The following is a 27,376-nucleotide window of genomic DNA, read 5'->3' on the forward strand; positions in this document are numbered from 1 at the left end:
TAGGCTTAAATTTGAAAATAAATCAGATTTAATTAAGTTTCGTCCTGTTCTAAAGATTTGATGAGTAAATTCTACAGAAATATCCATCACTTGAATTTTGATTCTTCTTCAACACTAAACCCTATGTATATTTTTATATAAAATTTTAGATTATCTATATCTACCTCCTCTTGCTCACCTCAGAGAGGTCCCCAAAGTGAGACTGCACGTTGATGGTCTCCTGCCCCGCTGCAGACAGGTAACCCATGGATAACTTCTGTGATCAACATGTTGGGGCTAGAGAAAAGGCTCCCAATGAGAAACATAAGAAAGTGGACTCCCCACACATTTACCATGGATATCTTTTAGTTTGATGAAGTTTAGAAGGGGAGATCCTATCTAAAGTTAATTGTGGAAGAGCATAATCATATCTTTGGTGCTACTGCAGCTGCCAATTCATTCCACAGCACTTTCTTGCTCATGTTCAAGATTGTCAATGACATGGATGCAGGTACAGCCATACCACTAAAATGTTTCAAGTTTTGAGAAGACTTGCAGCACCACAGAGCATGGCCATGTCATTTCTGAGCTCTGCAGTAGATGAAAAGTGACTTGGAGAAGGGGCTGCAAATGAGCTGTGCAGTGTGTCTGTATGTCTCATTTTTGTTTCAGAGGGGCTGTTTCTAATTAGCACTGATGTCACCAAGTGTAGTCAGGTATACCTGGTAAGAAAGTCAAATACAGTAGTAATTCATTGTGTTCTATCCCACCAAGATGAATACTGGGTGTCTTTTTTTTGACCAGGTATTTCTGAACACAGTGCTCCCTGCTCCTGTAGTGCAGAGTCAGCTCACATAGTGGGAATGTGCAGGTAAGAAGTGAGGGATGTTACTACAACGTGATCTGAATTCAGTCATATCAGTGATTAATTTTTCTTGTACTTGGGGAAAGCTGCAAAGCAAGGGGTAACTACTGCAGAATAACAATGAACCCAGCCAGAGAGAGCAGGAAATTGCATGACACATGAGCTCATTCTAAATGCTGACTCACAGCACCCCCTATTTCTCCCTGCTGCCTTCAAAACTCTCCCTAAACTCCTCATATATTCAGCTTACAGTGTGATTCACAGGGTCCCTGAAGCACCCCCACCCCCATTCTTTGGCTTTTTATTTTCCTTCTACTCTTTCCATTTTTCCCCTGATGCCTGCCGTACCATTGTTTTCTGGATCTGTCATCATTGCTTCCAGCAGTCCCTGAACATAGGAACAGGGTCTGTAAAACAACTGCCAAAACCCTTTTTCACACACTTCCTCCTATCTGCAGCTCTCTGTCGAATTTAGTCTACTTTTTACCAATTATAAATACAGATAAAATGAAAACAATTGCATGGAAGAGTCAAATGACACTTTCTTTCAAGAGATTACTTCAGCTTTTAAGTTTCCAAATTAATAAACATGGCTCTGGAGGATGAGGCTTACCTCACCTGCATTTATAGCACCCAGACAGCTCCTTTGCAAAGCATGACTGGGAAGCCACCATATCATTAAAAACCTCTGAGATTATGTTCCAGATTTGCAATACCATGAATTGCAAGGAAAAAAAAGCACCTGCTCTAGGATATGCAACTCCGTTTAATAAAGAGCCTTATAAAACAACTTACCTTGTAACTCACAACAAACTAAGCATTTTGGAAAATCAATTTTTGCTTCAATTTTCCTTTTTGTAATGAAGGATCATTACCCTTCTCCCATCAGCAAGCTCAGCAACGTCCTCCTGCCCCTTAACATGGCAGCCAAGAATCCAGGCACTGCCAGAGCAGCACATGCTTTGTATTTCCTGAGCTCAGTGGTAAATTACCTTTTGGTTTAGTGAGTTTGGATACAGACTGAACTTTTCCACTCTGCAATCAGCTTGTGAAGTTGATTCATATGATGTTGCAAGAAAGCTATTGTCAGAATAGAGATGATCTCACTAAAAGAATAGATGTGGATGTCTCAAGGATGTGGCTATTTTGGTGTCATGTGAAATCAATACTCTTGTAGTTCAAAAAAATATCTGAAAAAGATACTACGCATCATCAGTTTCTATAAAGATAAAACACAGAGGACATTGACAGGTCTTTCTTTAAAATTCTGTTACTTTTACGTGTTTCTAAATAGTAAAAAAAACTACAGAACAAAAAAATCTTAAGTAAATGTTTTATTATTATTTGACTTTTTAATGTAGAAATAGTGTTATTCAATTAGAGGCTCACAACCCTGTTTCATTGCTCTTTGTGCCAAAACAAGAGACAAGAACATGTTGGTCAATTGCATTTTGATTAAGAGTCCAACTGTGGTTTCAGATGTTTATGCACAAACTTCATTGACAGCAGGATTTATTACATTTGTATATGAAATGAGAATTTGTCTCAAAAATAATTAAAAAGACTAAGGACTCTTCTTATTTTAACACCCTTTTTACACAGAAAAGCTATTTGCATACATGAATAAAATATATACGAAGGATACAAAGAACAACTTCACAAAATTTATGTCACCTTGACTGCTACAATATTAAAATGGAAATTAGTCTTCTAATAAAGAGAACCAGTTGTGACACAAAAAGAAAGAGCTCTTCCCCCTTCCCATAGTTTTAACTACATATAACTTGGTGAATACAATTTTCAGAATAGACCTCTGCTTCACCTGTCCATTGTTTTAAGAAAGTAAAAGTTTAGCTCTTTATTAGTCATTATAACACAATTTCCTGTCCTTTCATATTTTACATACCAAAGACCAAAAGAGTTTATAATTTACAAGAATGCCTTGTGGATTAACCAGTGCAGCTCAGAGCTGGATATGGGTAATGCTGAAAACATCTACTGAAAAATATGTCTTTAATGGTGAAAACAATCACTCCTCTTAACTGAAACCTCTTTAGCATGCAATCAGACAAGCATCAAGGGTCATGTGCACAATAGGAAATTGTCTTGTAATTAGTAGTAGCATCTTCCTCCTTCTTTTGAACTATTAACAAAAGCGAATGTTAAAGCAGTCATGAAGAACCAAACAGACTCTCTACTTCCATTTTAACAGTAGGATTTGCCTAAATAAATGTTATCCTCTGAAGGTGAAATTCTCATTCCACAACTCAAGTTTCAGCCTCCAGACCTACAGCTGGAGTTCTGTGTAAAAGACACAAACAAAACCACCTCTTATTTGTAGAGGCTGCCTCTCTCAGAGCCACCCAGGAGGAGGCAGGTCCTAGAGGAACGATGCGCTCACCATCCTGAAATACCGCGGCTGAGTCGGGCGCCAGTTATCAACCAAGGGGTGATCGGGCTCGTTCTCGGCATTCTTGGAGAGGCTGCGGAGCTTTGCCATCTGCAGAAGAGCAAAAATTGAAGTGTCCTGATGGAAATCCTTTGGGATCAAATCCACAGCCCAACAATTAAACTAAGGAGGCTGGTCCAGCTGGGGAAAAGTCTCCTTCAAAGTTGTGAAGATGTCCTTCACCCCACCACCAAAAGAACTCTGAATAATCCAAACAGAAAAATGGGTCCTATTTGAACAGCATTGTGAAAAATAGTGTCATTTAGGTACTGTCTACAGAACTGTGTACAGACACAGAAACTCTGGGAAGCACTCAGAAAATGTGAATCCAGTGGCACATGCTGTAATAAACCTCTCCGACTCTAACCCTGCCTTAGTGCCTGATTGTTAAGAATGCTTTAGAATGACAAGGTTTTAAAGCTGAATTATAAACTAATTGTTCATGTTCATGGTAGGTCTGCAGCAGAGGATATATTTTGCTGCAGTGACACAAGAAGTTCATTATTCGAAACAGGAAGTGGAATTTAAATGTGGATAAAGACTTGGTGAAGGTTTCAAATGGTTTGTAAACAAGGTCTGCAGCTTGAATCTCCTTGGCCATACCAAAATATGTTTCCTTTTTCAAGAGATGCCATATGAACAGTTTTGCCCATACTCATCAAAGTTATTTAATACTCTTTCTGTATTGCTTTCTAATTTTCAAAGGATGCAACATGTATACAGATACCCTATATTCATTTGTTGTCACTACCACACACTGCACTAGACCCAAAGCACATCAGCTGTGATTCAGACACTTGAACCTGTCCCTGTTTGAATGACTTACTGTGAAAAGCACTCACACATTTCCCATGTGTAACTTGAAAACATAGCCCCATGCAGGGACGCATCACCTTTGTCTGTGAGGAGCTTCAATATGCTGAGGTATCTACTTTTCAGTACAGACTTCAAGGCCAATACAAGCAGAACTTCTGTCTAGGTTGTAAAGCCTAGGTTCACTGTGATTAAACTTGTTCCAGTTTCTGGACTGAGCTAGCTTGGGCATCTCAACATTAATATTCACTGAACAGCTCAGAAAAGCCAGCCATCTCAGTCTGCCTCAACAACGATGGGATCACATTTATAACCAGCATAATATGCATCCAATGGATTAATATTCTGAAATTAAATTTCAGATTTCAGATGAAGAATAATTTGTACAGGAAGAGATGAAAATTGTTCATCAGTTTTGTTAAAACTGATAAATTACTATTGGAGAAGGGTGCTGGAGTTTATTATTTGTGGAAGATCTGCTCTACTCAGTAAAAAAACCAACATGTATTCAGGCTACAATTACATAAAGATGAAAAAATTAGTCTGCAATTAGACAGAGTTATTCCACAGTTAAATTCCTGTTCTTTCATTAAAAGTAATCTGAGCAGCTAGGCCACCCACACTATATCTCCCTGGGATTTCTGGTGAATTGATTTTCCTGCAGAGCACTGATTTGCAGCGACTGCACTTCCCCTTGTGGCTAATATATGGTTACCATCTGGCTGCAAAAGCATCCAAGAAACCCACTGCAAATGCACACACACTTAAAATAATCACTATTAATGAGGCTACCATGGTACTACACTGTCTAGGATTAGAAATAATTGGCAACACAATCCTCTTATGAATACGTTATTTAGAGTGCAGGCACTCTGGAGTGAGGGAAGTATTTCTATTGTATTTCTAGACAATAACTCACACACGCTGCCAATTCTGCCTGAAAAGCAGCTACCTCAGGGTAAGAGCCAATGTCTCATCTTTATGTAGCAATTTCATCTTTAACTTAAATGCTCCATTTTTTCTACAAGAGGGATAGTTAAAGAACAGTCTGTATGTTTCCTGAAACTCACTACTTTTAGAACAGCTGAGAAAAAGACCATGACCCAAACAAAACTGTAGTCAAAAAGTCTTTTCATGAAGCTGGATCAATAATGTGATTAGTTATTTCTTTAAAAATGCATTTTAAATAAGAGATGCTCAATAATGACTACACTTTTCCTAATATAATCTGTAGCTGATCTTCTGTAATATAAACATCTAAGATGATTCATTTGGTGGAAACCAGTAAGACCATATTTGTATTTTTAACACAAGTACACACTTTAAAATAGCCCCTGTATTTTAATTTTTGGATGGACAAGGAAACAGAAGGCAGAGCAATTCAATAAGCTCAGAAAATTAAGCCATAAGTTATATGAACACATTACCATATTTCATCTATTGCCAGCTAAGTTTCTCATCATACCTGAGTTATATTATTTAAAAGATAAAGAGCCACTTAAATAAAAAGTACTAGAAAATAAAAAGACTTCCTTTTTGTCATAACATCCACATCAACGAATGCACTAAACACATTATCATCTTGAAAACTTAAAATGAGAAGTTTTGTGTCTAAATATAATACCTACATAATATGTCAGTCCCTTGATTAATATTCATGTGCTTTGTATCCTGGAGCCTTGAAATCTGTGGTATTGCATCATTAGTCTGCTGACTAGAGGAATAACCTCAAGTGAGAAAACTGACTTGTGTGGTAAGAGTGGAATCATAGGCTGAAATGAGCTTAAAGAGGGCATTCAAACTCCTGTAAGTGGGTTGGGGGTAAATAGGATAGGAATTAACAAGAAATACTTCTTTACAGTAAGTGACAAAAGAAGGTTTTGATATTAACAATAAATTGTAGTTAGCTGATGTTGCTCCAGTTTGTGACAATTTAGCTGGTATGCCTTCCAGAAACAGGTATCAAGCATGTAATTCAACATTTCCAACTTGCACTCCCATCTGCAATACAGGGCAGATAGAATCACCAGTCCCATTACATTTGTATTCTGATAAATTATATTTCTGAAAAAAAACCCTGACCATCTACACTGTGGTATGTTTTTACTGATTTAAAAAGCTCTCTGATGTCTGTGGGCTTGAACTACCATGGTGTTGGATATGGAGTGGTTCTTCACTCTCCTTTTAATCCTGCAATTTCTCACAAATCCAATGACTGTTTTCCTTGTGAAAAGAATAAATTCAGGTTATTGCATGTAAATAAAATGAAGGGTGAAGTTTACCTGGTCTGAACTGACTATGATGGGCTCTCTAAGAATAATCCAGGTAACACACTCTTCGCAAGGTGGAGTAGTGACAGATCCATGGTATGTCCAGTAGTCATGAGATTTAGGGAAAAGAATTGAGGGATCAAAGTTTGGAAAAGGAGCATTTTTCCCCTTTAAAATAAAAACAAAAACACAACAAAACAAAACAGAAAACTTCAACAAATCTAGCCAAGATTCACTCGCAGCTCTCTTATTTTAAGAAACGGGGAGTGACTCAGATAATGCAAATGTATGAACTGAGGAAAGTAAGCACAGATCTACACAAGATATAATGGTGCAGTGAGACAGGGGAACCAAATGACCCTCACAGATGGGCCCAGAGAAGCATGATGAAACAGAAAACTCCCTGATGCTGCTTCTTGTACCTCAGCTAACTCATGTGAAGCAGTGTCCAGTACCAATGTGTTTCACTCATTTCTGTGCAGAAATACTCCTCCTTCTGGCCTCCTTTCTTATGGAAATTCTATCTATTGAATATTGCATTAGGTCATCATATAACAAAGTGAGACAGGTACTGCTTTTATAATATTTGTGCTAATAACAAACAAGACAGCCTATGAAATGTGAGATTTATCACATAATGTTATCTAAGACACAAATGTCTAGTCAGTGGCATTTCCAGAGATCCATTAGGCAGCCTATATATTAACACCAAATGGACCAATTTCGAAATATGCCCTTTATTTGGCACTACTCACTGAGGCAATAAGGTTACATGACTAGTTTTTAGGTGAGCAAAGACTGGGTAAATTGCTCATTTTCGCCAAACTCATATGCCCTGCAAAAGTCAAAGAAGGCTCTTATGTAAATGGAAGAAAGGACTTTTCATGTTAGGGAAAAGCTATCCATGGTTTTATTCCCAAATATATTCTAGAAATGTTGCAGAGCAGAATCTGAAAATTAGGAAGTCAGACATTGCTATTCTTTTTTTTTTTTGCCCTGAGACTTTGAGCAATCTTCCTATAATGAAAAGCTCAACATCATTACCTTTGTTTTGATAGCATTTATTTCTTCAAGAATTCTCTTCATCTCTGGTTTGGGAGTTTCCCCTACCTGTAAAGAACAAAGTGTGAGCTAAGCAAGGAGTTCTGCTTGACCAGGTTTCTTCTTTCTCCTATTTTTCTATATGAGCATCTATCAACTATAAACCTATGAGCATCTACCTAAACATCTATCAACTATAAAATTATAATGAATTAACCCAACCTATCACCCCTACCAGCTTGGTAAGCTATGTCTTCTGTCTGTTACCTCTGCCTGTATCTCCCAACAGATATTATGATACAAAAGGGGAAATTGTTTCAGTACAGAAATTTTAGCATAACAGATAATTTCACAACACACATTTCATGGTCAGATATATTGTTTGCAATTGATGATCTCAAAAAAGACATTCAGCTTTCTATCTCTAGTTCTGAGTCTAGTGAATATGAATTAAACAAAAGAGAGCAACAACTAATATTTCAGGCTAAGGCTGCATGCCCCGAAAAGGACTTAAAAAAAAGGATGAGTAATATGTATTGCCTGTGAGATATTTTGTTTGAGAGAAAGTTCATGAAAAACCTAGAAGAGATACATGTCCTTGAAATCTGTCCCCAGTTAGCCAAAAAGACAGCTGACTGCTGTTGGTGAGAGGGCTACTTCTGACACATGTCCCCATTCCATGAGCCACATAGTGACACAATAGCTGCAGGGACAAGTGTGTGTAGTTTTGGATACCACTTGAGATAATATGACTCATGCTCTGTAACTTGAAAGGGATACATTACTGAAAGTCAACCCCTTCAATGTGGTAGGATCCCTAGAAAATATACCCACCAGAGAGTTTTGCTTTTTTTTAACCCTCCAAGAATAGAAACTTCATAGTATCAATGCAAAGAAAGTTGCATGCTTCTACTTACTTGCAAAAATATGGCCAAAACAGCAATCCCATCAGTTCTTCTCTTAGCATCAAGGTAATTACTGTATTTGGGATTCCAGTGTAACAAATGTAGCTTGAAACAGAGAAAAACATGTAAAAAGCCCCATTATTCAACAGCAAGCCATCAGAAGGCTGAATTTACAGTTCTTCATATAACTGTGTAAGTTTGAGGAAAAAAGGGGTGATAATGAGGTCTTCCAAAAAAAGAGATGAAAAAGGGACAGCAAAGTCATCTAATAGCTGTATCTAGCTATCTAATAGCATAATTATACTATTTGCTTTAAAAGAAACTATTAATATCTGAATAAGAAATTGAAAAAAAATAACTGTAATCTCATCTTAAAGCTGATCAAAAGTTGCTGAAGTAATCAGGTAGACCATGCAGTTCAGACATCCTCTACTGATATGTGACTCATTTCCATCTGGCATTTGAGTTACAGCAATTCTATCAAAGAATCCATATGAATGTCATTCATGTATATTATTAGTCTACATTTCTCATGTTCTTTACAATCCTAAGGTGCTCAAGAATCAAGGTAATTCATTCTTCCCACCCCTTTCTATCAGTGCAATTTTATACTTCTACTATAATTCTGTGTTTTCAGAATACTGTTTTAGGAAGTTTGGACTGCATCTGAGTAATTCAGTCTTGCTGTGCTGTTTCACACCACACTGGTTTGAGAATATGGAAACCTTCACTTCACACAGAATTTTTCTTTTCTCCTGCTGTGAGAATGACTTCAACATGATTTATAAGAATCAATGGGAGTAAGAATAAAAAGGCACAGATAAATAAACAGAAAGAACTTCCAGAAAAACAGAGAAATGACAAATTTTGTCCCAACAGAACAATAGTAAAATTTTATTTTACACCCTGCTTTAAAGCAAGAAGTGGTGAGTCTTACCTCTCCTGCATACCTCACTCCATTCACAACATGCTCCGAACCGTGGTCGTCAGATGAGCCCCAGTGGAAGTGCAGCTGCCGCAGCCTGTAGACTCCGGGAAGTGGCCCACCTCTCAGCACTGCAATTGATAATCTGCAACAGCATCAGACTCAAGATCTCCCAATGCTTTTAAATGAAATTCATATGTATCTACAATATTTACTCATGTCTTTACATATTTGCTGTACAGATGCCCTGTGCTCTGAAAATCTGCACTGATTTTAGCCACATGTCAGGCCACCGCCTCCAGCCATACGCACCTACAGGCAGCGGAGAACTCTTGTGTCTAGGCTTCCATTAAAGTCACCAGAGATCACTGGTTTAATTCAGGTACATGAATGTGCACCTAGTACTTTCTGGAATAGTCCAGAGACATCTGGACAGGACTGAGAGATCTGATCCAGGATCTGTGGAAGATCTGGTAGAAGATCCAGATCTTCCAGGATCTGTGGAAGACTGAGAGATCTGATCCAGGATCTGGAAGATTGGTACATTCTAAACCAATATCTGGAGGCAAGGGGAAATAGATTAGGTTATCAAACATGTCACAGGATGCCTGTGTTTGGGTAACTGAAGTAACCCCTAATCAGAACAGTCAAGCCTCTACAGGAATTCTACTTGCCTTAAAGTACACACTCAACAAGACAGTGACCTGAATTGCTCTCTGGATTCCTTGAACTCCAACTCTGTTGCCTCAAATGGCAGTTTAGATATAACCCACCAACTTTTAAAATCCCACAATAAAACACCTAAATTTAGATGTCTTAATCTCCTCCTGAATTGAATCTAGGATTGGCTGATGTGAAAGTACACAAATATAACCAGGATTAAGATCAACTACTGAAGTGCTAGATGATAAAAAAATTCCCAGAAAACACAACAAAATTGTGTATCTTACTGCAGGCTATGACTTATTTGTTTAAAGAGTTATGAAATCAGTGATGCTGCTTCTGCTCTAATAGCTGCTCCCTCCAGTTATGGAAGAGGAGAAAGAATGCAGAAAATAAAGCAAAGAAAAGCAAACACTAAGAATGCAAGCTATTTTCCTAAAGAAAAGTCCAGCCACTGATGAATGATATCCAGTTTTCTAAATAATGTTACCATTTATAAATAATATTGTAAATGGAGGTGGTCTATTGAAAGAATCAATGAACTAGAAAAACATATTTATATTCACCAAATACTAGAAGATACTCAATTCTCATTCACTTTTTTTGAGGATAGAAGTTATAGCATTCCTATAAAACTTTCAGCAGTTCTCAAGAACTGCTCTTTATATGACAAAAGAAAAAATATCCTTCAATCTGAAAATAACTAAATCCATTATCATCTCAAGAAATACAGCACTAAGAGTTGAGCAAGCTGTTTTTCTCAACAAATTCCTTTTACTTCTTCCCACAGACATTCATAACTGTGGTGAACACAGTCAGGGTAAGAGTAGTAGTTGACAAGGCCATCAATTCTCCATTAAAATAGATCTGTAAGGCCAAGTAATCCTCTTTAAGGTAAAAGTATGTAATTATTTCCACTGATGGGCCATCAGCAGACATTTTTGATTGGGCATTAGGTGAAGCTCTGCATCATCTCATGCCAACACATTCCAGTTTTACTCATCTATAAATAGGCAGTAATTTTTACCTAGCACACTTTAAGTAGAAAGAATGATGCAAACAACATCTCCTGAAGGACAAAAAGGTATTTCCTTTCTTGTAATTACAAGTGTGTAGTATTAAACATAAAAATACATGAAATGACAGTGTAAGTAAATTAAATCTTCCTGCATTTTAAAAAGGGGAAAATAAACAAAAATAAACAAGAATTAAGTTCTCTAATATTTAAAACATTAAAAATCCCAAACTATGTCTGCATAGCTCAAAATTAGTGAGGTTTTTTTTATTTTTAAGCATGTGCTTTGGAACTTAAATTCTAAACATATCTTTATCCTCGTGGGCTTCAATACTATGCAAATAAAAATGCACAACCACATGACAAAAAAAGAATATAAAATAAAGTTTATAAAAGAAGAGATGGTATCTTGACATTATTTTTCAACAATGTTAGTACATGTAAGAGGGAATTTTTCTGACAATTGTTCAACAGGAAATGTTCACCTTAAATATCTGAGAGTCATGGTAGAATTACCAAAATGTAACTCGGCCCAGGTGCAGGAATACACAAACCAGCTCAGGAAGACAGGAGAGAGAAGTATTCACTCCTTTTTAGTGCCTTATTGTTGCAAACTCTCATCCCATTGCTCAGTGACTGACTCCAAATGGGTTTGCACATCACCCTCAGTGACCCATCAGTGCCTGATACCAGATATAAAAATGTCAGTCTGTCTTGCTCAAATTCTGTGCTCTCCACACATCCACAGTGAAGAATGATCTATCACGAAACAATCCTACATGGACATCTGCTCTGGAAAAAAGCTCACCTTTTATTTGATCTGTCATCAGCTGAGCAGCATGAGGCAAAATGGGCTAATAAAAGAACAGGCTTTTTTTTGACTTTCAGTGTAATCACTAGGGTAAGTGTTACACAGAAGGATGTAACCAAGTCAAGAAAACCCCGTCTCTCACTCTGTGACACAACAAAAGGAAGGTGTCATGCAGTTGAGTGGAGATGGCTCCTCCAGTCACTTTATCTCAACTAGCTGGGTTCCCTTGACAACAGAAAAGTGACAAGAAGCTTTTCAAATATGTGCATCCACTTGCTGAGCAGCAACCAACCCTGTAGGGGTCTGGTTGTTAATCTGTGCTAGTGTCAATTGTCATTGCCTTCACTAAAAGTAAAACTGGCAAAGTTATGCCTACACAAAAGTGTTCCCTGTCTGCTGTAAAGGCAGAGGAAAAAACCCACAGAGAACAAAGAAGACTTATGAGATGAGCTCTGTTTATAAACATGACAAGAAATGACTGTTCTAGGAAGATTTATGATCACACAACCTCCCAAGTCCATAAAATGCACTGGTAAACCCCAATGGAATTAAATTAGAAATGTACTACTGTATGACAATTGAAAAGATACATTACCTTTGTTATGCTGCTTCATAATAGAATCTAACAGTGCAGTACAGAACCCACAGCTGTTTCACATCAGTGGCACATTCTAAAAGTCACATTCTGCTCAGAAGAGGATCTCTGTACTGAAACTGTCCAGCTAACTGCAGGGATAAAATGTGTTTCCTAAAAGCTTTTGGAACTCAAATTTCAGTTCTCACTGAAATATTCTTTAAGCAAGCACTGAATAGACATGTAGCACCTTTGTATGCAACTTAGTACTCTTTTAGGGAAGACTGGGAAAGAGAAGTATCAGACAGAAGTCTGTCAGCTTGCCACCCACCCTCACCTACACTGTAACACATCTTTGCCAGTTTTGTGCCCCTGGATCACAGCCTGTTCATCAGTGAGCTCCCAAATCATACTCATTTGTGATCTGTGTGGCTGCCCCACCTCCAGGGGCAGAAAACTGTCAGTCCTCTGTGTAGCTGTAGCCTCAGCAGGCCCTTGACTAGAATTAAAAGTCAAGCACTTTTAATTCTAACAATGGAAATTCAAAGTTAACAGAAGGTCAAGCCCTAAATTCCCTGTACCCAAGTACAGGAGTTCTCAATACCTTCATGCAGACATGACAAATGTGTTATTACACTGAAGGAAGAATTTAACTTTGCTGCCTTTTGCCTTATGCAGTACAGCCATTGAGTGCTACCACAGCTACAAAAGTACTGGGATTTAGTGGTGCTATTTTTGTAACAGCTACTGATTTTCTACAGTGTAAATTCAGCAGACAAAATGTTAAGTAGCATTTTGCAGGAATCAACCAAAACTAGAATGTCTATGGACAGACTTCCCCCTGGTTCAATTAAAGTTAGTGGGGTTTGTCTTCACTCTATAAAACCAGTGAAAAAATTAACATTTTTTTTACCAGAAGTTGATAATGAAAAATTTCATTTGCAAAAAAAAATGAGATTTCACACAAAGGAGTATTTGAGGAAATGCTGGCCACAAGCCCTGGCCATACTAAAAGAGCTGATTAGCAACAAGCCCTGACTTCTTACAGTAACTGTCTCTATTTTTTTTTCTTTTTTGCATCATCTACTTTCAAATCCACTTTTTTTTTTTTTTTGATAGGAAAGAGTCTGAAAACAGCATCAAGGTAAGCCTGTAAGAATGTGTGCCTGCACTGAGGTACTCCAAACCCTTAAATGTCACCCATCTGAAAGCAGTAAAAGAAGAAGTAGGAATCTATTTGGTTGATGAAAGTCCATAGGAACTGCCGACAAAAACAACAAAGAAAGAGGGAAGATGAAGGCAGGTATCCATGTGACCTCAGGGTATCTCTGTCCAGCTGCTCTGTCTGGGTTCCATTACCAGACTTTTGTATCTTTACTGTTTCTCAAATAATCAAACACTGGTACAACCATCTAACCAAGGTATTACAACAACAGCCAAATAGTCATTAACTTTAAGGAAGTTATATATCTCAAAGAACATCATGACAATAGTCCCACCAGCTAGAAGCTCTCAGGACACTTCTATGATATGAATATTTTATGAATTTTAGAAATAAACGGATTTTGATAGTGGAAATAAGATTTCAGCCCTAATTCAAACCAAAAATGGGTCACTGCTGGATCTAAAAGAGTATCTGAATTGCCAATTAGGCCAAAAAAACACAGCAGTGGTAGGCTGCCAAAGTACCCAAGTTCTGGTGTGTTCTACTGAGCCCAGCTACCTAGAAGGTTTGATTTCAGCTCCCAGTTCTTTCCTTAATTTTCAGACTCCAGCCCCCACCTGCAATCATTTTACAGTGCATAAGATCCATCTACATGGGTACAGAAAACTGAATCCACAGGAATCCATTGACTTGTATGGATAGGCAGCAGAGGAATGATACTGCTCCTATAGCAACTTCATCTGTCAGCAAAGTCAGCAAAGCTTTCAATTTTGTGGCAGATTCTCAAAGTCAATCAGACTTTATAAACAGCTGGAAATAAATTCTCCAATCCCTTCCACTAGGCTCACCCTAAGCATAAAAGTAATAAGGCCTATTTTGAACATAATACCTGAATTACGTTGGATGATATTGATACTTCAATTGTTTGAATTTAAGAAACTGTCCTCAATTGTGAATTCTCCAACTGTTCTTGGCAGGATATACAATGAATGTAAAACTTGGAGACATCCAAAGTAATTGATTTCATCACTCACCTTGGCAATTTATTCAGCAATCTATTTTATCCAAACTAATGAAAATGTAGACAGAAGTACAGATATGGGTCATACAGGTATGACCACTATAACTGAAAAAAGTCAGGAAAATAAATGCTTAGTTTTCTGGTTAACTCAAAAATAATTCAGATAGACAGAGTGATAGACACAGACACAGACATAGAGAGAATGAGTATCTTTGTCCAAAGGAATAAAAGCTTCATTCCTATATGATTGCTATTGTATATGTATGTTTTGTGCAGCTGGTGGTTCTTTTACATAAAAAATAAGCCATTGTACTTATCCTAAAAAACTGAAAATGTGTTCAAGTCAGTAGGAGTATGCACAGTGGAATGTGTCCTGCAATTAGCATTATATTAGAGAAAGAACACCACCCACAGACTCTGCAGGCAATGGTATAACAAAGGAGACATAACAACAAACACTGAATGTTTCTTGACTTCAAAGAGTTGAGATATACACCTACTTTTTTTGCAGTGAGTCGCTTTTTATTTCTGAGATCAAAACACAACAGTTACTAAGCAGTTTATCTGAAAAAAATTTCAGAACATTCTGAAACTTTCTGTTCTTTGTGGTGAGCATTGCATCCATGCTGTAGATTGCTGTGCCTGCATACTCTCTCCAATTCAAAATCTGAGTTATTTTCACAGTGTTTACACTTTTATTTTTATGCAGAAGATGCAACCATTGGTATATCTGATGCAGTTTTAACAAATACAACAGATGGTAAAAAATGGTAATAGCCATGGAGATCTCATATGCCACAGCTACATTTCTTTACTTTTGTATCATTTTATCTGACATTAATAATATTTTTCTTCAAATAACATTGAAAATTCCCACTTTGCTAGCAAAGTTACAAAACTCTTAACTGCATATTAATTTGTGAGTTTTGATAGTATATTAACTAGTCCAGCATACATACATTTTGATCCTCAGCTTCATGAAACCCAACTAATGAGTTAAAAATCCATTAAATTAAATCCATGTCCATATATACTTAACAAGAAACAATCTAAGAGTAGGATTTCTCATAGTAATTAGAGCTGTCAGTCCTAGTCATATAGAAAGTGTAAGTTTCAATGCAGGTAAGAAATAAGTCTGTACACTGTATGCTGTCATAGATGTAACTGGATAAAAGCTGACACAATTAAATTTATCAGCCCTATAATCTTCATTAAGACAAAACCTCATTAATGCCAAAAAGACTTTCAACTGATTAAATGCCATGACGTTGTGGCAACGTCTGGCTTGTTACTTCATTTATCACAAATTACATGGATAGAGTTTTTAAATATTGTAACTTAAGATGTTCTGCAGGGCATCTCAAATAGGCAAAATGGAATTCAGTTCTCACAGAAAAAGTCTGGGCCTCCTTCATCCTGAAAAGCAACACAACTGCAATGACTTTTTGCAGCTCCAGAAATTTATCTTACACCTTAATTCACCCTCTACCAAGTTTCTTTGCGCCTCTCTCGATTCCCTGGGATTTTACCAATGAACTTTAAAAGGAGACTCAGACTTTGCCAGCAGCAGCAGCACAGGGTACCAGTCAGAGAAACCTCTACATCACACACAGGCAGTACACAGCACCCTTCCAAGAGCCTGAACAGTCAGAGCAGGCTCTGCCATGCAAATTGAGAAACAGTCACTTCTATGTAATGACAGAGATGAAAACAAAACCGACCTGATCGATCGAATGAATCATCAAATACAACTCTGCAGGTTTTCCCGTTATTGAGGATGGTCTTAGCTGCACCAGGATCATAACTAGCAAACCATGGCAGTAGAGAACTATCATAATGCACCTCTTTGTTATTGATTTCAATTGGTGACTGATGGCGTCCTTTCGCAAAAGGGTAATTTTTGTGCCACTGATCTGGTCCTACAAAAAAGTACAGAGAAGTATCAGGAAAATCTTTTCCAGAGAGATATGAATTATACTTGTTACAATTAACACAAGCTTGGCTTTGCTTAAGTATAGAACATAATATAAATGCATTAATAAGTAATTGCCTAGTTGTTATTCATGCCCTGTCAAGAGTTTCACTGTATAAAAAGCAACTAGATTGATTTCTAGCTGGAATACTGGATACTTAAAGTCCTTCAACTGAACCTAAACTCTTACAGCAACCTCAAGACTGACAACTAGGAGAATGATAATATGCCAAGGAGGAAAACCAGAGGTGTATACTCCAAGTCCAGCAGTGGCTGGAAATAAGATGGGATATACCCAAATGATTGAAATATGGGACCATGTAGCCATATGGAATGAGAAAAGGTCACTGATCCCTGGACATGCCAAGAATTTGAAACGTGGATTAAATTATCATCATAGTTTTACCAAGAAGTTCATGTGGAAAAAGCCTGACCAATGCTGAACTGCTCTTCCAGCAGCAGAAGAGAGAGCAGGAACAAGAGACCACAAATATCCCAACCTCACCAGGCAGGCGGGGCCTGCAGCCCAGCACTGCTCTTCCTGCATGAGGGCTGCCCTAAATTGGACATATTGCTATGTCCAATTTTAACTTACATTAACTGTAGGAAAACTGACTTTATTTAACTCAAAGACCCCCTGCCATTGACCTCTCCTTCCACCAGCTTCGCCTCTTCCGTGCCTGCGAGCGACAACCGAGCGGCCTCGGCCCCGCCACCTGCAGAGCCCGGGCCCGCCTGGAGCCCGCATCCCCGCCATGCTCCCTCGGGAAGCGGAGTCCCCGTTTCGCCCGGGTTTCGGTGCCGGGAGGAGCGGGCCGGGCGCGGCCCCCTGCTCACCGTTGTCGCTGTCGTAGCCCCAGGGGTAGTAGTTGGGGTTGATCATGGTGCGGTGCCGGCGCCGCGCCCCAGCCTCTGCCGGCGGCTCTGGCAGGACGGTGGCCTCGCCTCACGGCGGCTTTTTATAGACTCCCGCCAAATGCATGCCCGTCCCCGCCGCCCGACGGACCCGGGAGGGCCCCGGAGCCGGGGGCGGGGAGAGCGGCGCTGCCTCGGGCTGCCCGCCCAGCTCCCGCTGTCCCCCGGGAATGCGGGGGAAGGAACCGGTCGGGACATCTCCGGGAATGCCCAGCGCGGGGAAAGGGCTGCCGGGGGAGATGGGAATATAGTAAAGCACGAATGTCCAGCACTCGGCACGGGAAACGTAGGAATAGTTTTCAAATTCAAGTGAAATAGGTGCTCATCCATGGGCGACCGCGCAGCCGGATCAGCCAGGGAGCTTTAGCAGGGCTAGCTGCTGAAATGAAACGTGCAGGTCCAGGCAGGCTGGCGGGGCTTTTTATGGCCGTTTGTAGAAAGCCTCTTCTGGCGTGAGGCCTGTGCGGTTCGGAGGGGCTGGGTGTCTCCCCAGGAGGCCGCGCCGGAGCCGTGTTTCCCTCCTGGGTGTGTGGCACAGCCCTGATCCAGCGGCCAGCAGGGGGTGAGAGGATGAGTCCAACAGCTTTTGTGCAAACGGCTATCACAGGTTCACACCCTTCCCTAGGAAATTCCCGTGTATTCGCCTGGGTTCCAGCGCTGCTCCCTGCTGCGCGGTCTCCCGTTGCCTTCATAAACAGCTTCCCTGCAAAAATTCGGTGGCATTAATTGCTCCAGCCTTTAAAAAGGTGCTGCTTCCTCTACTGCAATGCTTCTTGGTAAATGGAAATCATTAAGCTAGCTGAAGATCCAGTTCCCGTCAGCTCCAGATAAAATCGTAATTATCAAATTAAGCATAGGATTTGTTTGTTTTGCTTCAGCTCTAATTCTCCTTTCATTTAGCAGGGTGTTATGCATCAGATTGCACTTAAAATTGTAAGCATACTTGCTTGCAGGCATGTGTTCCTTATGTGGCACACAGAAATCAAATGACTTCTAAAAATATTTGTTATTCTGACACACAGAGAATTGCCAGATGAGATAAAGACAGAGGTTAGCACCAATGGTGTAAAATGGATGAGGGGCTAAGTAGAAGACAAAACAGTAGATTGAAAGATGAATGACTGTGATTTAAATTTTAGAAGACTTTCTGTGTAAGAAGGATTGAGCTTATTTTACTTGCTTATAATGAAGTGAGGTAAAAACGTACAAGTTGGTTGAAGAAAAATGCAAATGGCACAGGATGGAAGCGTGGAGTCATAGTGCAGAAAAAATCAGTATTCCTGAATGTTGTGTAAACTACAGTGGGTGATACTTAGTTGCTGAAGGTGCTACACGGTGGTCTTGAATCATAGCCCTAGCCGAAAGATTTTTTTCTGAAATGAAGAGGAAGTGAAAGAGAAGGAAGAGTGGGTCTGTTAGTGATAACATGTCAAAAAGCATTACCAGCAGGAACTGCTCACAGAAAAACACAGGAGCAAACCAAGGACATGTCCCTGGAGCTGAAGAGACCCTGGTGTGACCTCTGAGACAGGTCTGTTGGCCTCATGAAGCTGAATTACGATGAACTGCAACAGGTGCAGGGGAGGCAAGGCCATTAAAGAGCCTCTTTTATAAGATGAGACTATAAAAGCTTAGTGTGCTTTGCATAGCAAACAAATGTTAAGAGGGTAAGTGACAGCTGTCTTTCTATGCACTGCATCAGAGAGGTAAACACCAATAAATTGGAAGAGTTATTGAAGCTAAAGAGAAGTGTTAGCTAATGAACAATTACATATAACTTTGCCATGAACAATCTGAGGCAAGATAACAAATCAAGGTTTGGAATCACCCAAGGTATTCCAGTGACTTTGCAGTATTAAAAGTGGAGACATGAACAAGGTACACAGGAGCTTTGTATTTATGTCTGACAGAGCACATACTACTTCCCACCTCTTCCCCAGTTTTCACTTCCATTTCTGAGCATCTTCTTACTGCCATGACCCAAAGACAAATCTCCAGATAGAGAGCATGTGACATAAAAGTACTGAGTCTTTTAAACTGACTTTAATGTATAGATTTGATGTTGTACTTTATGGCCTGAGTAGGAAGACTCAGGAATTTTTAGATACTGTAATTTCTGTCCTGAGCTCTCATGCACAGCAATTTTTCAGAGTTAGCGTATGTTCTGAACTCCTTGACATTTAGATAACCTAAAAATGGCTGTGGGAAGAAAGAAGGAGCAATCTAAGAAAATATTTTAACATTAGACACTTTAATTCAGACCTTTCAAGCAAATAAATTATTTCTGAGGAAAAACAAATGTCTTTCATATATCTGCTTTCACTGAGCTCTTTCTCTAGGACTTGAGGGTCGTCAAGAGGACAAAGTGAGACAGGAGGCTTTCTTCTGGCTTCTTCTACTTTGATCTTATTCCTTATTCAAAACAGTGTTCTTACCCCTTTCCTCTGGATTTACTCCTTTCCCCAAGCCTGAGTATCCTGTGTCCATCAATACCTCTCTCCAGATAAAATACTCACTTCATTCTCAGAAAATACCTGTGTGGAATCCCTTAAAAACACTGTTATTCTCTGCCAGTAAAAAGAAAGCCTTTAAAAGTCTTCCTTCGTTGGGCTCTTGATTATTGAACATGGTCTGTACATGAGAAGTGTTTTAAGAAAGTGCCCAGATTGCATAGAAGACAAGGTCAAGATTGAATTTGGTCTCAAGCAGAGGTGATCTAAAAGGAGAAGGGAAGCAGCTAGTTAATCAGGAACATTAGGAGTAGTTCATGGTTACAAAGCAGAATAATGAGGGAGTTAGAAATAGGATTCCAGGATTCTTGATAATTCATGCCATGCACAAAAACCCCTATAACCTTGACTTCCAACAAGTTTTGTTGTTCTTATATCTTGATGAGATACAGGAAGTTATTTCAGGGCAGACCACAGGTCACAATTTGGTGGATCCCCTCTCTGTGTAATAATTCTAATAAATCTACTGGTGCTTTAAATAATGTTAAAGTCAGATTTATCAAAAAAATGTAAGACAGGCTTCGTCACTAATTTTAAAGTGATTTAAAGGACAATCATTGAGTTCAGAAATGAAGATCATTCAGGAAGTGAGATTCAAATTCACTCCACAACATCTGTCCATGAAAAAATAAGCACACAAATTCAATACATAGATTCCTATAAGGTTTCTAGTTAGTTAGCCATTATGGTGTTGCTGCAAGTACTATCCAGATGGCATATATGCTGAAATGTAAGTCTCCATTGAAGTGTGGATCAATCTGCTCATGTGTGCTCTGTCACTGAGTAAGAATGATGTCATTACTTCATAAAAGCAAAGTTTGCATGTTGTGAAAATCCCACAATTTCGTCACTTCGGTTCACTTAGGTATAGTTTATATTAATTTGTATTGAATTTAAAATGGAAGTCAGAAAGGAAAAGGACTAGTCCAGTGTTAAACAGGTGATTAAGTTTACCAGAATAATTATCTAAAGCTTGTATAAACCTTTTATCCTCAATCTTCAGTAGTAAGTGATATGATAAAAATCTTAGTCTTAAGATCCAAACACACATAAGGAAGGTCTGGAAGAGAAACCCCCAATCTTTATAAACTTCAACAGCAGTCCCGCTTCCAGTCTGAAATGCCCCAGCTCTTGCTCTTCCTCTGACCTTGTTCACTGTGGCATGTCTTTATCAGAAGACATTTATGGTTCAAATGCCTTTAAATAGTCCATGAAATGGTTTTGATGTCGGGTGAACCTCAGCACTTTAAGATTATGGTCCAGACCCTGCACCTTACCTACCTTTATAGAAGGGCTGAAATATATCAGAACTTAAATAATTCTGCAGTACAGCTAATGAGAGGCAAAGTCCTAGGACAGAAAGTGCAACATGAATCCCCTTTCCTTACATGTCATGGAGAAGTGCTTACAAAAGCTTCTTCTGTGTCAGCAAACTCTCTGAGAAACATAGTGGGAGGGAAGATCTGCAATTGTGAGGATCCATCAGCCAAAGCCTTGATACTACTGATGGTGCTGGGGACAAAGATACGAAAATTACTTCCAGAAATAGATGAAGAGGTTGTGTTTGCTCATGTTTCATAACTCACTTCCAGAGGGTGGAGGAGGTTACTATTTCTAGCAATCCTGACATAGCGATTCCTCCCAAATAACTTTATTTAGGCTTTGCTCAAGGGACCAGGAATTAGTGCAAGATCCTTGACTGATTAGCAGACTATCACCTCTCTATATTGTTTCCATCCTTCATGATTATTCACGTCTCCTTTGAGATGCATAAGACAAAAGATCATTTACACAAGTGCCTGTGGTCTCATTTTGACCAAGTACAAGGATAATTCCTGTTCAAAGAGGCAAAGCCACATAGTTGGCCAGCAGATTTAGGTTGGGCAGTTATATTTACTTCTCAGACATATGCTTGGACTTTACACTTCAGATAGATATTTTTCCACATAGTACTAATCACCTTTAAAACTAGGGATTTGACAGTGGGGATGGAGAAATGTTTGAAGCTTATTCTGAATTTAGGTACAGAGCATAGACAAATGTGCTTTAATAAAAGGCTGTTCATTCAAATCGGATTGATACATTTTCAATCTAAGAATGACTGTATTTTTCTGTAGTGTAATTGTGTCATCAGTCCTGGATTTAGATGTGCAATTCCAAAACTCATCAGATCAGAATGTCTAAATTTTGCTTTGATTATGAATATAAAGGTAAATTTATTCTTTCAGGTTATCTCTGTATCTCCCACACATCTGAGCAACTATGATGCTTTCATTTCTGTCTACAAAAATTCCACATTCTGTCATTTTGCTGAGAAAATGATAAAATAGAGAGAAAGCTCTAACACAAGCTAGCCAGACAGAGGGTCAAGTTATAGAGTCAGTGACAAGACTTAATGTGTAACCATAGAAGTTAATGAATAGCAGACACCTTCTTGCATAACAGAAGAGTAAAGTTTAGGAAAGTTCTGTGGTACTTTTGTGATTTCTGTTGTGAGGTCTTGGAAGAATCAGCATCTGTTGCATTAGGTTATTACAGGATTCTCATCCAAAGAATCTTGTTCCTTGCATGTTTTTTATTTAGAACTAAGTGAAAAAAGAAATACAGTGATTGAGAAAAAAATTATTAAAGCAGAAAATTATTATTAAAACAGAAAAAATATTCAAACAGGCAAAGCAGAAAAAATCCTTTATTAAAACAGAAATTATTAAAACAGAAAAATTCATTTTCCATTACCAGTTAGATCAATAGAAATTGCAAGTAAGATCAGACCTATTTTTCATCACATGCTGCCACTTATGTAGCACACCCCAACTCCAGTTTTGGCTTTTTCATAAAAACACTGATACAAACTGTGTCCTTAATTCAAGTATTCTGTCCCAATTTTTGTTGTTTTTTATTTTTTTCTTTGCCTCTTCCTCCTTATCCTTCTTTGTTTGTACAAAGAGAACAAGGCAATGGAAAAGCATTGATCTCAGGAGCTGAGCCTTTGCCAAAAGGCTATACTTAGTAAGGCCATGCTTGCTTGTCTAGAGTTCCATTTTTCTTCAAGAAATGGAGAATGCCAGCTCACCCTTCTATAGCAGTTTAACCCTCAAAATAAACTTTTAATATAGTATTTACAAAATGCAACACAAGACTAGAAGCAACAGAGAAGAGATCTGTGGGAAAATAACCCAACCTATTTGGGGTTCCCAAACTGCAAGTAATGAGGGTACAGCAGGTATTTCACACTATGTTCAGAGCATCAAGAGCCCTTAAATGTTAATTTTTGTGATGAATATACATAACAGCTAAGTAGAGGGAATTTGAAAGTCCTCTGACTATTTTGTGGATCACCAGGAGAGAGCAATAAAGTCATACTTAATATACCACCAGGAGAAAGGAATGAAGGCCCACTTCATAAGAATGGCTATCAGTTGCTTCTAAAGGAAGCAGGCAAAGTTGTCTATAGCTTTACTTGAAGAAAGGAAGATGCAGAAATAGTTCAATTGTTTGACCTTTATTGAATATAAACACACAAAAACTTGAAAATCAGCTGATCACAGCCGGAAGAGTGATTGGCTGAAAAGACACTAAGCAGACCTTTGTAATTCCATTATTATAAGTCAACACAGGGGAATATTGCTGCTAGCAATGACATGATCTTTTAGGAAAGTGAATGAAACAGTCCTTTTCAAAAGGATGTACTCAGAAAGTGACATTTTAGTCTTGCATCTGTACATGAAAAGCAACTAATTGGAATAAAATCCCAGTGTTGTTAGTTCTTACTGAACTGGTGGTCAGTTGCAGTGCTACAAGTAGGCATGCTATTCAACCTGAAAAATATGAATATGCAATAGAATAGAAATTTGAGGGAAATGTGCTGACAAATGGGAGGTATTTTAGTACCTGTGATAAATATATATAAGCTTGCCTAAAACTAACCTAGAAAGATCCAACCTTAGAACTGTGGCATATTTCAAAAAAGTGTTTGGATCAGCATCATATAAGCCAGTTGGCTGCATGTTATGACATCATCTTGATGACATTTCTCTCTGCTTGGAAGTAATGTGATAACGATGGAATGGGCAGCACCATAGCACTCCAGTAGCCTAAATAACTCTGCAGTTTTCTGCAGATCAAATAAACAGACAGATGGTCACACCAGTTAATTCTGTTCTGCCCAGCTATAAACTGAATGTCTTCCCTATTCGTCTTCACAAATAGGCATATTTACTGATAAATCACTGAGTGATTTATTGACCAAGCAGCAAGACAGAAGAAGGAAATAAAGGGAAGAAGAGAGTTATGAAGCCTCTCTTGTGTCATAAGGAGAATAGCCTGGACAAGGGACATATGGGGCTCTTGTTGTAGGGAGAATGGGAACTAAGCATGGTAAATGGGTTACTGAGACTGGTATGAGTCCTTGAGACAAGCAGAAAAGAGAAAGGGGGCCAACTGATAAGGAACAACCATGAAGAAAAAAAGTGAAAAAAAAATATTTGTGGTACAAGAATTATTTGCTTGTTGCCAGGAGTCCATAAAACAGAGAGGAGAAAATAAAGGCAGATTACAATGTCTGTGAGTAGAGAAGTGACAAGACTAGATGGCAAGGTCAATAAATACATTAAGTACAGTAAAAGTACAGACGCACTGGTAAAATGCTCCAGTATACACAGAGTCCCCATCATTGAAATTTTGTACACCCAGGATCAAAAAGAGACAAGTCAAACAGATAATGACAATTTAGATTAACTTTATTCAGATTCGATGAACAAGATTTGCTGCACCAGAGTATCCATTATTTTCTGGAAGGAAATTTTATTTTTCTTACTACTGGCAGAACTTAAATGACCTGGACAATGACACAAAATATACCCTCAGCAAGTTTAAGGATGAAATAATGAGCTGCTATCCAGAGGAGCCCAGACAGGCTGAAGAAATGGCCTGACAGGAGCCTGAAGCAGTTCAACAAAGGCACTGCAAAATCCTGCACCTGGGGAGGATGGGCTGGGGCCGACTGGCCAGCAGGCACCTTTGTACAAAAAGATGTGGAGCTCCTGGCGGACAACAAACGAGTTAAGCCAGCAGTATGTCCTTGCTGTGGTGCACACTGAGCTGCAATAACAAAAGCATAGCCAGCAGGTTGGAAGGAATGATGATTTCCATCTTCAACACTTGTGCAAGTAGTTCTAGAGTCCAATTGAGCCTGCTATTGCAAGCAAGTTGTTGAATAATCATTACAAGTACAGTGGAGGGCCAGCAAGACAGTGGGCTGGAGCACCACAGGCAAGGAGAAGCAGAGCTCACTAGATTTGCTCAGTCAGTAGAGCAGGCTAAGATATACTTGCATTAACTGTGTTTCAGTGCAGTGCCAGATTTGAGAGCAATTGCACCAAATTACAGAACTGTTTTGGAATTATTGTTTTGTGCCTTGTGCAAACATTAGTATCGTCTACCTTCTATTTTTATAAGGAATGTGTGGAAAATAAAAAAGCAAAAAAAGAAGCTGCAGAAAACACCGTATTGTTTTGCAGCGGGTTGCGCATAGCATGCCTGGCACTGTGCAAAGGACATTCACACAGTGCTTTTCATTGGGCATGCCATAGTTGGTGTGGCATGTTACAGCCAAGAAGCCAGTTTGTCATATGCCTTCCACTTCACTGAAATTTGTGCCAGGCAATGGAAAACATGGTAGGCATGAATGGAAACCTATCAACAGTGAGATCTTTGTCTGCCAAAATAAGAAAAACGACACACTGAGTTGAATTATTTTGCTATTATGTCACAATCCCCATTTTCCTCCACAGTTTCTATTCCCCCATAGTTCTATCAAGGAACTGATACTTACAGACTAGGAGTATACAGCTCTATAAAATATCTTTCTACCAGGATTTATAATAGTTTTATTGCTACTCATCTACAAAATCAAAGAATTGCTATAGCACAGTCTGCTCATCCACTTACATTATTTAAGAGTCCACGTAGACAAAAATCTATACTGAAATAAGGAAAAAAAAAAAGGATTGTATTTTGTTAGTATCAATATTTTTGTAATACTTGTAGGTAAAAATTTTTATACATGGATAAGCCAGAAATAAAAGCCCAAGTAAACCTATCTAGATGAATGTTAAAAATATGTTGGCACTCTTGGCTGGAATGTGGGTAAAACACTTGGCCTATTTCAGCATATGTTCCCATCTACCCACTTTGCAATGCAGTGCAGCTACAACACATAATTGTGAGCTCATTTGGATACTTTCTGAATGCCATCCAGGCATTTCTGTCAACTGGATTGTTTTGCCTGCTACCTTTCAATTCCTTTCAAAGCCCTGGAAAATACTTGCATCTGCAAGCACACACACACACACACACACACATCACCCAAGTTTAGCTGTGGAGCCAACAGGTTCACTGCAGTGACTGTACAGCAGTTCAGGTGGAACAACTGCAGTGTGCCAAGAAGTATATTACTTGGTGGGTGGGGAAGCACCTTAGGGATAGCAGCTTGTGTCTTTGGTACACTTGAGATGGCAGTGCAGGATAATCCAGAAACATGCATTTCTGTAGAAAGATTGCACCTGCAAAAATCTATATGGTGACGAGATGGGTCAACCAGACAGCTGCTTCATGCAGGGAACTAAAGAATACCAGGGAATTTTGTAACTCTGTCCACCTGCTAGGACAAAAAAATCCAACAAGTCCACATTGGCTCTGCCAGTTCAGTTTGCAGCCTGCAGTGACCAATTCCCATGGAAAGAGAAGCAGCCTGTTCTGGACCAGACGTGGGTAAGCAAGAAGGCATTGCTGAGAGAAAGGTGGAAGGCACCTCCCAAATCCTGCATCCATGAGGCAAACTCTAAAACAGACCCCAGTGCTAGAGACAGCCCTGGCACAAGTCAAGCAGTAAGACAGCCATTGAGACAGGCTGGCATAATCTCTGTAGATCTTATCAAGTACATGCAAAAGAAGCACAAGGAGAAAGCATGTCCACAGCAAGATCTGATGCTTGCTATATAACACTGATTCATAGATTATTTTGGAAACATAAGCAAGAGGGATTTCTGGGCTGTGGCCAGTGTAATCATGTGTATGGAGAGGGGCTTAGCCTGATGGTAAAGATGCTGCCATTTCCTTCCCCAGTTGCAACCAGGGGTGTTTTACAAGTGAAGTAAGTGTAAATAAGTAATTTGCATGCTTTAATTAAGTGTCCATGCAGTAATGGAAAAATTACAACCAGATCATAAATTCCAGCAACTGCTAACAGGATAGATGGATTATACAGAGATTCCCTGTGACAAGGCATAGACGAGAAAGCTTCTGCAGGTAATACTGTCTGTGCCCTCTCCATCTGGGCTGTTTGGCAAAACTCCACATCCTAGTTTAAGATTATGTGAATGTTCTCACACATTCCCTTCATCAGTTCCAACTAGGGAAGCCTGACATTTTTGTGCATCAGATAGACCACAGAGTGAATCAGAAGCTGGAGCAAGGAGAGGTT

General features: G+C 39.0%; 1 protein-coding gene across 1 annotated transcript; it reads right to left on the reverse strand.

The window, feature by feature from the left end:
- Positions 1 to 2,163: 2,163 nt before the first annotated feature.
- On the reverse strand, positions 2,164 to 18,302 carry LOC139587385 (carbonic anhydrase 3-like). Its single transcript, XM_071421655.1, has 7 exons — positions 17,306 to 18,302; positions 16,218 to 16,415; positions 9,260 to 9,378; positions 8,335 to 8,427; positions 7,421 to 7,486; positions 6,389 to 6,544; positions 2,164 to 3,344 (listed from the first exon to the last, which is right to left on the reverse strand). The coding sequence occupies exons 1-7, from the start codon at positions 17,349 to 17,351 to the stop codon at positions 3,225 to 3,227; spliced, it is 798 nt and encodes a 265-aa protein (XP_071277756.1). The 5' UTR covers positions 17,352 to 18,302; the 3' UTR covers positions 2,164 to 3,224.
- Positions 18,303 to 27,376: the final 9,074 nt, after the last annotated feature.

This window comes from Agelaius tricolor, unplaced genomic scaffold (genome assembly GCF_023055355.1).
Source record: "Agelaius tricolor isolate 1412-34295 unplaced genomic scaffold, bAgeTri1.0.p SCAF_2, whole genome shotgun sequence".
Classification (NCBI taxonomy): Eukaryota; Metazoa; Chordata; class Aves; order Passeriformes; family Icteridae; genus Agelaius; species Agelaius tricolor.

What these genes read in the sequence shown, in the direction of transcription:
- LOC139587385 (XM_071421655.1), bottom strand. Translation starts at nt 17,351, where the DNA reads ATGATCAACCCCAACTACTACCCCTGGGGCTACGACAGCGACAACG. An exon ending in GGGCTACGACAGCGACAACG is followed by an intron (nt 16,416 to 17,305) that starts GTGAGCAGGGGG and finishes ACTTTTTTGTAG; the next exon opens with GACCAGATCAGTGGCACAAA. An exon ending in GAGTGAGGTATGCAGGAGAG is followed by an intron (nt 8,428 to 9,259) that starts GTAAGACTCACC and finishes CTCTGTTTCAAG; the next exon opens with CTACATTTGTTACACTGGAA.